Here is a 12810-nt window from a genome sequence, read left to right as displayed (position 1 = left end):
AGGAACTGGAACTTGTGTATGGAAAGGTCAATGGAGCAAGTTGTGTATATCAGTTAAAAATTTTGTTTAGTGCCTAAAAAACACAAGAACTCATAATCATGCAGCAAAGCCCTCCACAACAACACACCTTCATGTGCAATAACTCCCCCTATGCATTTGCATTGGAAAGGTATCTATTGCAAGTACATTTTCTGGGGAGATGAAATTACCTCTTGAACACAGCTAAAATCCCACACTGAAGTAGTGGAGAGTCATTCTGGCTGGAAAGGTTTTTTTGTACTGAAGACAGTGCAACTGGTGACTGCACAATCCTATTTTGAAATGACATAAAAGCACAAGCCAAGGAAGCAGGCACAACACAGCCCTGGTGCTGGTTTTTTTCATGACAGTTCATGGAATAGGTATAATCTGGACTAGATAAAAAGGTAAATATATAGACACATCATGAGTATACCTGAAGTGGTCTTGCAGAACACCTCATCTCACAGTGAGCATATATGGAGCCAAAGTGGATGGTACAAATGCTTTCCATCGCCCTAGCTCGAGATGAATTTTGGATCAACTATTTGGATGGATCTTAAGAACACAAAAGAGGATCTGAAAGAGAAAAGTACATATTCTTCTCAAAGACAGTGCAATGATAGAAGAATGTCAACTTGAGGAAGTTGTAAACTATAAGAAAATAAAATAGCCAGAAGATGTAGAAGAAATGAATGTGTGGAGAGCATTCCACATTCTGGTCTAGGAAAGCTCATCCTAGGGGTGGAAAAGAAGAGATGTAAGAGAGAAGGAAAAATTGACAAATTGAATGTGAAATAGTCTGGGAGCATCCCTAACTCCAGATGAACGCATCAACTGGAGGAGGTAACAAACCCTACCAATAAGGGAAGAAGAAAAGGGGTCTGTGGAAAACAGGTCTGTGAACAGGCATACCAAACAGCCCAACAGGTCATGGGAGTCATTCCAGGCCTAAATGGTCCAACAGATGAGAGAAAGATGGAAAGGACAAGTCCAGGCAACCTCTTGAGCAGTTAAAAACTGAGGAATGAAAGATTAGACCAGGAAAGGAATATAAAAGTGTGGTAGAAGAAGGTGTGAGAAGCAACCCTAAGAAAGACATCTGAACAGTGGTAATAGTAGGTGAAGAGGAGGAGTAAGCAAACTAGGGTAAAGAGATGGTACAAAAGGAAGAAAGACAATGGTTTGAATGGAGTATGCACCAGATCATGTAAACCCCATTAAGGTTCCAGCCAGGCACTGAAGCAGGGTGAAGAATATGCAGAACAGTATGGAAAGGACTTGTAAAAAACCTCAAGGTACTTGAAAACAAGAAAAGCCATGGACAAGTAGAGGTACAGATTGACAAGCCCATGATAAACAGTCAAGGGATAAAAAAGGATGATTGCCAAAAGGAAAGAAGTGGCAAAAATATCGATGGCAAAAAAAACCCACCAAACTTGCTGACAGAACAAAAGCAGCAGAATGCAAAAGTAGAGTGAAACAAAAGCAGAAAGTACATCCCAATGAGTGACAAATTGAGTAAGTTCCATGCACATGAAGGATGGAAGATAATCCTTGAAGAAGGAGGGATGCATGAGTGTGAAGCAGGAGAGAGAGAGAGGAAATTGAGGAAAGTAAGAAGGACCTGAATACCAGCGGACCACGGCAGAGCTGGGCAAAGAAGTGCCAATGCCATGACTCTAAAAGAAAAGTTTGTAAAGATGAAGGCCAGAGGGAGTAGAATAAGAAAAAGGGCATACAGAAAAATGTGAGACCAGGTGAAGCTAAGAAATTGACAGACAAAACAAAGGATGAGGAATAGTGGGCCATAATGGAAGAAGTCTGGAGTTGTGAAGGGTAGCAAATGTATTCAAGAAAGTTGTAACCAACCAAGAACAAACTCCATTGGGTGTAACAACCACTCTGTCAATAGAATACTGACTAGCTGAAAGGGGTGGTCCACCCTCAAGCTATAGGCTCTAGGCAAACTATAGGCAAGAAGATCAACCTGATGTGGAAGGAATGCATGACCAGCATTGAAACATCACAAGCCCTGCTGTCCATAGAAATGTGCCTCAACAAAGATAGAAGTGTTGAAGAAGTGAGAGATTCTATGTGAGATGTGGTATGAAAGTGCAGGAACAAGTCTGGGCACAGTCCAATCACTAAGATATTCCTGAGAAGATACTCACAAAGGAGAAAATGGACCTCAACTATGAAAACCATGGGTTCACAAAGTTCAAAGTTGGAGACATATTACTACTTTTGTGAAAGGAATGAAGGTTTGTAAGGAAGCCAGATTTCCCAAAAGCAAAATATCCTTCCATGTAGGAAGAAAATGAGAAGTGCAAAATTTGGTGACCAGATACACCATAGCTTGCATATGAAAAAGATAGGTTGGATGTGGTTGAGACAAGAAAACAACAAAAGCCCCCCTTCACTACGAAGTAGCCACAGAAAAGGATGGGAGGTAGGAGTAGAGAAAGCATCCATGAATGGACTAATAGAGGGAAAGAGTCTGAGAAAAATAACTCCAGCCCTGAACCATGTATATTGCAAGTAGAGGTCCACACAATACTAGGAAATAAAAGAAGGGCCAACACGGAGTTGAATGGAAGGACAAGGAATGGGAAAACCCCAAAAACCAAGGAGAAAGTACAGAGAACAATGGGAAGAGAGGCCAAAAAATATGTATAGGCAGATGTCCAACACATCAACCACAGGTGAAAAAGACCCCAGATGGTGTCAGAGGGAGGTGAAAAGGAACCAGGGATAGAAGAGGAGTGAGGAAAGAGATCAAATTGAAAAAGATAGGTACCCAAAGAATTGGATATGTGTGATAGTCACTGATAGGAGTGAAAAACAAGACTACTGATAGAAGAACACAAGAAAAAAAACAGGCCTAGAATCTGGGAAGAGAAGGTGAGATGGAGAAAGATCAAGATGAGGAACAGTGGTAAAGGGCAAGAAAGAGGAAAACAAAACATGGGAAGTTATCAAGGACAAAAATCTGATGAGAGCAGCTCAAGTCACCAGGGGGAAAGGAATACCATAAAGGGAGGCAGACAAAAAAAGAGGTACAAAAGGAGAAGGAAAGTGTACAGAAAAGAGGATGTAACCTGACCCAATGAGTTGGAACAGCAGGGGAACAAAGTACAGAGGGATAGAGCAAAAAGAAGTGGAAAAGGCCAAACAGAGAAGGGAATGAATGTCTACAGAAGCATTAAAAAGTGCCACAGATAAAAGGTGGATATAGGAGATGGAATACAGAAAAGTAGAGAGAAAAATATAAAAATGAGGGACTACAAAGTTAAACAGTAGCTGGCCAGATATATACCAAAGACAGGGAATCAGGAAAAGGAAGGGAAGAAAGTCAACAAATCAAGACAAGGGGAGTCACAGAAGTGAGGTGGACAAGGCATTTGGGCATAAGAAAGGAGTTATTAGATAAAGGAAATGGTATAAAACCTAATAACAAGCAAGGAGGAAAGAGAAGATAAACCCAATAATTAAGGCTGTTTGCACGAATGGTAAAGTACCATCCAAAACAAATCAAGTGAAGATCATAGTTTAATAGATGATTACCAACTGAGGAGAAAGAAATACGGCTGATGAGACAGGAGTAGGAGGCCCATTAAGCATGTGGTAATCCACATGTTAAACAATGGCTCAATGACCCTTACAATTGATGAGCCTCCAAACACCACAGCAGAAATAAGACTTTAGTGTGAACAATATCTTACTATCAGAAATAAGTATAATACCATTGTTTGAGAATTCATGATAAAAAATTAAAGCTTTTGAAATAAAGGCTATAGAAAATGAAAATTTCATTTGTAAACCTCAATAAATTGAACACATACAAGAAATTTGTACACACCAGTAGAATACAATGCTGAGGAAAGAAGAATTAATTTCTCTAGTGCAAATGCATAGAGGGAGTTACTGTACATGAAGATGTGTCACTCTTATATTGGTGGGGGCTTTGCCACATAATTACACCATCATGCAATAGCTCAATCCATTTTAGACCACATGAAATTAGGTGGAAGTTGTCTCAAGGCTAGCGGCATGTAAATCTCTTTGGCGGATGTGCAAGGGAGATAGCTGTGTGCAGAGATGTGATCACCAGACCCATCCAGAAAGAGACTTGCAACAAGTTATAAAAACAGGTAGTCAGCAAACTACAATGTCTTGTTGATGTAATAAAAGACAAACTAAAAAAGAAATAGGTCAGTGCCAAAAGTAGTCCACACATCCCAGGTGAAGACATACCAGTCAAGTCACTGTAAACCAACGTTCTACAACAGATGGTTTATGAAGATGCATGGTAGTCAGATAGAGCATGAAAATATGAGAAATGGATCGTGACAATGCGGTGAGCCTCCAAAATCATTTTCACATAACCTATTCAATCTCTGTAGAATGGCTTATCTCCCAGACCATTAGCTTTCTGTTTGTTTTGATATGTTTGTGTGTATTTTGTGGTTATGTTTTCTCAGCTGAACAAACCAAATTTCCATTTTGTTTTTTTATAAATGGTTTGGCCTTTGACCTTCTAAACCAAATAATCAATTGGAATTTTTCCCATCCCCAATGGAAGTGACTGTGTAGTTTGATTAAAACCTGTTGTTTATAATTCTAGTTGCAATTTTGATAACTCAAGCACAGAAACACACAGGTTTACACATAAATATGCATAATTCAGGGGAAACAAACAGCAACAAAAATAAGGTATACCTTTTTCGCTTACGGTCACTAATGCTTTCTTTACCGGAGTCTTCATCATCACTACCTGAAGCAGAACTTGAGCAGCACGAGGACCCTGAAGATGAAGATGAGCTGGAGCCACTTGAGCTATCCGATGCTAAGCCTGTTCCTTTACTTAAGTCCACTTGGTCAGCAACTACTGCAAGTTCTGGTCGGTGTTCCTGAATAGGATTCAAAATAGCTTTAAACGTGATATACAAGTAAAAAGGGTAAAATGACTACAGTTTCAAATACAGAATTACGGGATGTTTAAAATGATGTTATAGCCCAGAGGTGAATAACCCACAGCACATCAGGGAACAAGTTGTGTTGTTCTGCCATTTGGAAAATATCATACACTGTCATACATATCACAAATTTTGTTTCGAATTTCCACATATGTATAAAACATTATTAAAATACATGTCACATTATTATTTCTTTTCATTTGTAATACATTTGACTTTGACTGTTTAATACATATATTAAACTAATATACAGAACAAAAAATGTTTTGAACTTGTGATCCTCTTCTATGGCCAGCATGTGTATCAACTATAGTAAGTCCAGATCTGACAAATCTGTATTTTCACAAAATATATTTTTTGGTTCATTCAAACTTTTATCTGTTGTATATAATAAAACGTTTACTTATTTTATTCACAAGGTTTCAATGTTTCTTGTATGCCATCTGATGATGCGAGGTGAAATGTTGTAAATATAAAATATTTTTACTGTATACAAGATAAAAATTTGTGTGAATTTTTAAAAACATGGTTATTTTTAATATTTAATTTAGATCTTTTGGTTCTTTGTATTTTGAGATGCTCTCACTGAGATAAGTTTCTGTCCTTAAAATTTAGTCATATTTCATAATCTACAAATATACCAACTCTTTCGTATATCTATGAAGCCTCAACAAATGTTCAATAATAAAAATGCTTTATATATCTTAAACCTGAGGTACCCTTGGTGTTTCAAACACAATTATATGTTATCAACTTTTACTATTATCATATGTAAAACAACGTCAAGTATTAAAAGCACTGAATCAAAACTTATAATTAGGAACAGAAAATAGACCATCTACATACAACATCCTTAAGAAAGTCCTTCAGATTTAATCTTTAATCTTTCATATTTCAAAGCATAGATATGTATACAATTATATAACTTTAGATCAAATTAATTTCAACTTACAAAAATTTTGTGCAAAGTTAGACAAGGTAAAATTAAAGCTACCACAAATGGATTATTTTCACTTAAAAAACCTATAAAAAATGTAAAAGACTAACTGCAGTTCCAGCCACACAATTCAAAACAAGAACATTTTTAAAAGCTTGGATTATTTAAAATAGCTTTCAACTGTGAAAATGGATGATTATTCACTGAATATAAATTTTTCAAAATTCAACATCATAGGAGATTAATGAATCACTCTTGTAAACGTTTCTAGAAAAGTAATAGGATAAGTCAATGAAGAATAAAGGAATTACACTTATTACTAGACTACAGGACCACAATTTCAGAAGATTTCGGGTAAATCAATAATTTTAATGTTGGAGGGATAAAAAATAAATTTACACTAATCACTGAGGATAAAGGTATAACAGATGAATACATCTGCACTTCTACACTTGACTATTAACCTGTTTTTACAGTCACTATTCCACTAAAATATGCATAACACTTTTAAACATATAAATACTAAAATTATTTCCCTTCACTTACAAAGCTCAGGCTAAAAGCTTTATGGCACCAAAAAATATAAATAACTGAATGTACAACATATCAATATGAGGTAAGTGTGACTAGCAACAAGATCATGACTGCCATCTTGTTTCAAACTCCTGCATGAAATAATGATTAAGTACTGAATCATACATGACTTGGGTAAACAGTGATAAAATGCACATTTAGCAACATTTGGTAAACAAATAATTTCTTTCCTAGTCAGACTGGGATATGATTAGTATACTCATTGCTTTGAGGAGCATGATCAATTGTGCATCCAAACTAGAAATATGGAGCATGAGCCTCAAAAGGTCTGGAACATTCCAAAGAAGTAATAGCAAGTAACCTATAAACACTTTCTATGCTTGAAATACACCAAAGATCTGATGATCACTTAAAGTTTAAAAAGTTTACCTTACCAATATTATGAGATATGTTACAAATGTAATTCTAAAACACTAAAGTAATGCCACACAAAAGTACAAATGGCAAAGTTCAACCCCCATTAACATCCTAGTTATGTTCTTGAGAACTGTGATGTTATTTGTAATGACATTATTAGGGACTTAATTTCCTATTCGTATAAACACAACATCATTCACCTAATGGATCAGAAGGTTATAGCAGCTTTTAAGGCACATTATCTACATTGTAGCTTTCATCAGCTACTTAATGAGACATCTACTAATGAGAACCTTACAATCAGGAACTTCTGCCATTCATATAATATTAGGAAGGCAATTGACAACATTGACCATGCCTGGAAAGAAGTTACTGCTAGTTGTATGAACAGAATTTGTAGAAAGACATGGCTGGAATGCATTTATGACTTCAAGGGTTTTGAAGAAGATATGTAAGATGAAGATGTGAAAGAATTAAAGCTACTTAGGATAAACAAGTGTAGTTTCATGTTACAATTTTAAGTCATTCTAGAAAGAAAAAAACGGGTTATATAGTTTTATTTCAGTTTTTTTGGTGTTTACGAGGTCAGTCAAATTGACCAATGTTGTATTGAATTAAGGTAAAGAAAATAACATATAAAATATAAAGTTTTAGTGAAAACAAACATTTGAAATATATTTAGGAAGTTTTAGAGAATACACAAATCAAATCTAAGATTTTTGAGATGAAGAAAATTACTTTTAATCTTAACATGAAAATCACTTTGCACATGGATTATTAAAAAAAAAATACCTGATATATTCACAGACAAATCTTTAGTAAAAATACTTCATTAAAAAAACTGATTTTTGTGCACAAAATACTTGTAATGTGTATAAAAGTCTGTGAAAATACATACATTGTATCAAAAGTTATATTATTAAAACTATATACAAGTAAAAATGGTCCTGTGGTCAGTCCCTGGACTGAACCCATATTGAGAGTTAACGTTATTACATTTCTAGTGATTGTCCTCATTACTCACAGGACTACTTGCTGGTCACTTCAGTGCCATAATTTCAGTAATATAGGGTAACTACAGCAAAATATGAGTGAGTGCTGCAACTTAAAAAAGCCAATGCTAAAGTGTAAATAATGTTACAGTCCAGCCAACCCTACATCGTCAGTAAAGCTAACCCACGGAAGGAAGTTACAGAAAGAATTTCAAGTGCGTTTTTTTTTAACTTCTACTTTTTTTTTTACTTTTGAAATTTTATTCAATATTCTTTCAACGACACAAAAATATAATTGAGGACGACATTAATGGGGGTGGACTATATATATTGGCAACACTATATTACATATCTACATACATAGTGCATGGATATATTTACCAACCTTCAAAGCACGATACCATTTTTTGGAAAGTTTTGGTCTCCCTCTTACGGTTTTTATGCCATACTACTGGAAAGTTGGTAAGGCTAGAGAAGTTCTGGGTAACAGCTATTGTGTTTTCCAGGTTTAAGACAACATGCCACCAGCCGCCAGGTACAAATACTGTCTCTCCTGGTTTCTGAATAATTTCCAGCTAAAATTATAAATAAATAAATAGATATATAAGCTTGAATGTTTTAATATTACAATTAAAATTTTAAAAATTATTCATACATGTGTCATAAAACAAAGCATGAAAAAAACAGTATACAAATTAAATTGAAGTAAAAATCTAAATGTATTTTAATAGACAAAAGCCTCTACTATTCTAGCATGCAGCTAGTAAGTTCATTCTTATTTTTATAACTTACAAAGCTTTTGTAGCTGGTATGAAAGTATTTGTGATCAGATGATTAGGAAGTGTGAAAAAATAAAAAAAGTCATAACATTACAAGTGAGTAATGTTGAATAAAAGAGAAAAATCTTTGGCATTGTTTTTGAGAAAAACCCATAATTTTGTGTTTAATCTTATCATATACTTGCTACAAATTTGTTTTTCTTAAATCTTTACAAGGCACTTAAAATTTGTGTAAGTAATTTTTAGAAAGATTATATTTGGAGTGATGCAGCTATTATCATAAGAGAGAGACAACAGTGAAATGAAGGTGTTGTGATAGGATATGACTGTGCAGAACCTTATGTTGAAATATTTTATAGGAACAACTTGTGAAACTAAACTGTTATTATTTATTTATTTTTGCATAAAAACCTCTTTTTAAAGAAAAACCAGGATTGTCTAACTTGTCTAGCATCTACAGGTGGCAAGATTTGAAGAGAATTATACAACAGTTCAAACTATCATGTATTACAATAGCAGGATGATATTATGTCACTGAAGAATGATGCATAGATAGCCCATTATGTAGCTTTGTGCTTAACTTAAAACAAACAAGCAATAGAAATAAAAAATAAGTAAATGAAAACAAAAATTAGAATAACTATAAATTTTCACCTGTATATTTATTAGTTAGGTTTATCCTTTTTCGATAAAGAGTTTCTTTAATTTATACACAATTAAATGTAAAAAAGGTAGATCTTTTTTCTTCTGAAGCAGAAATGTCCATCTTTAGAAAGTGCTTGGGTTATAAGGTTTTTATTCATTCTTACCTGATGGGTAGTCTTGATATTTTCATGTTACCCTCAAACTCAATGGCACAAATATACCTCTGTAGATTTGTTACTTACCAAAAGGAGATTGTCCAATCAAAATTCATTAATGCAAAAATTGTGTTTTATGGGTTAAATTTATCCCAATAAAGAATGAGGAAGCAGTCACATCACAACCACTGTTGTTGGTTTTTTTTATGGAAAGCTTACCCAGCTTGTCTAATGTAGAACATATGACCCACTTCTGCTATACATAAAATATATGCATGTGCTACATAGTTTTACAAATAATGAACAGTATAGTATGTTTAGTTAAACCTTAAGAAATACATTAAACATACTGGTTTGAATTCTGGTGGCCACGAAGGCTGCTGGGTTTGAGGATAAATAATGTGGAACCAAGTTATGGCTTCATCTGTCTGCTTCCCTCCTTCTTGTGGTCGAACTTTAATAATTTCACGAGGTGTATTTGTTGGAAAAAGGCACCATCTGATAACATAAAGTTTGTTATCAATTCAGAAATTTGACTTTGAAATAAAAATTTTTGTAATAAATTCTTATTCTAAATTTTTAAAACACAAACAGCAAAGATCTTTAACACAAAGTTGAAATCATACTTTCCTACAGACACAAATCTTCATGCAAGACAGTATATATATAAACATTTAATTTGTAAAAGTATCAGGTGATTACAAAATAAATAACAATTCATTGCAATTTTTACTTCTGACGATGGAGTAAAGTGCAACTGACAACTGAATTTTTCCTATTTATAAACATAAGCATTAAACTTTAACTTTAAATCCAATAACTTTAAACATCTTGTTTACAGTTATATGCTACAAAAACAGTGCAGTGATAAACTATGTAAAAGTAACTTAAATAATTTAATTTGAATTTACACTTCCTTTAGGCCCACATTTAACCCTCATGCTATGGACAGGTCAAAGGGCCCATACCACGACAGTTTAGTTATTTTCAAAATTTAATTATACCCACTTCATTATGATTGTATGTCAATAAAATTGGCATCACAACATATTTTATGATTCAAATCTAACACTATATATATATACATTTAAATTTATTAATTTGAAACAAAATATTAAGAAAATGCTAAATATAAATGTTTGTATGTCATATGGCATTTCTCCTTGCTCAGTTTATATTTTATTATGCCTACCATACAATGTCTGTAGTGGTTAACGAATTAGAAACTCAAACTTCGAACATTCACAAGCTAGAATATAAAACATGAAGCTCTCATCTTTTTGATTTGCCAAGATATCAATATACTTATGAGGGTAGTCCCACCCACTACTCCATTATTCTTAAACCTCTGATCTACTAGTTCCTACTTTTCTTAAGTACATGTGTATAACAAATAGAAAGAGCACATTTAAACAATATAAATCTGACAATTATTTGTAATTGGCTTGAAAGGAAAACTTGTAATTTCACTAGAGATTTTGAAGTCTGTTGAGCAAGTCATTGTTCTGAATAGAAATGAAAATTTTTTAAACCCACATATAGCTTAGTTAGAAAGCCAGATAAATTACAGATTTTATGTGTACCGTTAACAGTAATTTGATAATTTTATAGTTTCCTAAAATACATTTTAGAAACCTACTAAAACCAGTCTTCCCCTTCCACTTGAAAGAATAAATGATGCTTACATCGAGGTTTAGCAAGTGCTCGAAATCACTGTTTTTTATATATTTTTTAATTACTGTTCTATGTTTTAAAAACAATAACTAAAAATTAAGCATCTATGTGTAAATAGTAATAATAATAATAATATATATATATATATACATACACACATTTAGAAGCACATACACACTTTGTAGGCCTATATTGCTAAATTCCACCCACCTCAGAAAGATAACTCACATTCGTATACCTACCAAGTTTAGTGGATCTGCCTGAACTTTGTGCAGAGCCATATCATAAATAATTTCTCGCACTTCTATTCTCATTTTTGTTGGAATCACTCTTCATTAAACAAACCAATAAATCCTCTCCCACTGTGTTCTCAGAACCTGGATTATGATAAACTGTGAGGGAAGTTCTGGTAATTGTGCCACAGGAGCTTATATGCTACTTACAGTATTGTATTATGGTGTCACGTGAACAGTCTAATGGCAAGAGTGGTGATTCACTGCTTTATGTTTGGCATATTTCTAAATCAGCCATTAACAATAAAATATACATAAGAAATAGATGTGAAATGGTTAGAAGCAGAAACTCCCAGGAGACGTATTTTGGAACTTTATGGTCAATACTAAAAATGATAGAATAGTACTATTCACTTTATTTCACATTTTGCAAACTTTCAAGTTGTATAGAGGTTACGAGGTTGGTCAATTTGACCAACTCTGAAAAGAACTAGAGTAAAGAGAAAAATATTTGATATTTATTTAGGAGGTTTTAAAGATTATAAACTTATAAAATGTGGTAGATTGAAAATACAAAAGTAGTGATCAGTTTAAGACATATAACAGCACCTGATGTTGATCTAATGTAAAATTTTGTAAACAAAAGTTCGTTAAATGTCAAAAAAAAAACTAAGTGCATTCACTAGGACACATCAGCTGTTCAATGTATCATAAAGTTCATTAATTAATAATATGTTAAAACAGCACAACTCACATTTAACAGAAAATTTTTACAAATAATAATAATAATAACTGTGAATCTTCAGAACTATTCACAACAGACAAAAAAAAAATAAAAAAAATATACTAGTATATTACAGAAACTTCAAAGTGTATACTGTCCTAGCAATAAACAGTTTTTTCAGAATTATTTGATATGTACAGAGCACAGCTGTGTATGTTACAGTATCAAATTTCCTCCATTATAATTTCATTGCTGGATCATTTGTAGTAGCTGGTAACAATCCTTGTTTATTACCCATATAAAATTACTAAATTTTTGACACACAAACCCTTTACAGTTCTTAGCCCACTTACTTCAACTACACAAATCATGTTTAAAGTTTGAATACTGAAGTTTTGTACTTCAAATTACTTTGATGATAAATGATTACATTTAACACAAAATCCAACTTACTGTGAAAGTGAATTTACTATATGTTATTAATTTCTCAAATGACTACTTAACAGCCAATTTATTTAAAAAAAAGGACATTCAGAAAACGGTTCAATCAGATTTATTTCACACTTTCAGAATTATGTTTATTTACTGGAAACTTTCTTGAGGCAGGAGTAAGCAAAACACAATTAAAATCAGTAAAGAGAATCTGGAAATGTAATCTTGGGAATTATATAGATCACAAATTCTAAATCAATATACAGTGCTGTTATAAGTTAAAAACAACTG

The 12810-nt window shown here is 33.4% G+C and overlaps 1 protein-coding gene across 1 annotated transcript in view; it reads right to left on the bottom strand.

The window, feature by feature from the left end:
- LOC106461737 (bifunctional arginine demethylase and lysyl-hydroxylase JMJD6-A-like) overlaps positions 1-12810 on the bottom strand; it is a 42626-nt gene that overhangs the window by 5348 nt on the left and 24468 nt on the right. Inside the window, 4 exon segments of the mRNA XM_013921584.2 lie at positions 4741-4931; positions 8263-8316; positions 8318-8452; positions 9807-9954. Coding sequence (XP_013777038.1) covers positions 4741-4931; positions 8263-8316; positions 8318-8452; positions 9807-9954 — 528 coding nt within the window.

The sequence above is a fragment of the Limulus polyphemus genome, unplaced genomic scaffold (genome assembly GCF_000517525.1).
Source record: "Limulus polyphemus unplaced genomic scaffold, Limulus_polyphemus-2.1.2 Scaffold1021, whole genome shotgun sequence".
Lineage (NCBI taxonomy): Eukaryota > Metazoa > Arthropoda > Merostomata > Xiphosura > Limulidae > Limulus > Limulus polyphemus.
This window is presented reverse-complemented; position numbering and strand designations above follow the sequence as displayed.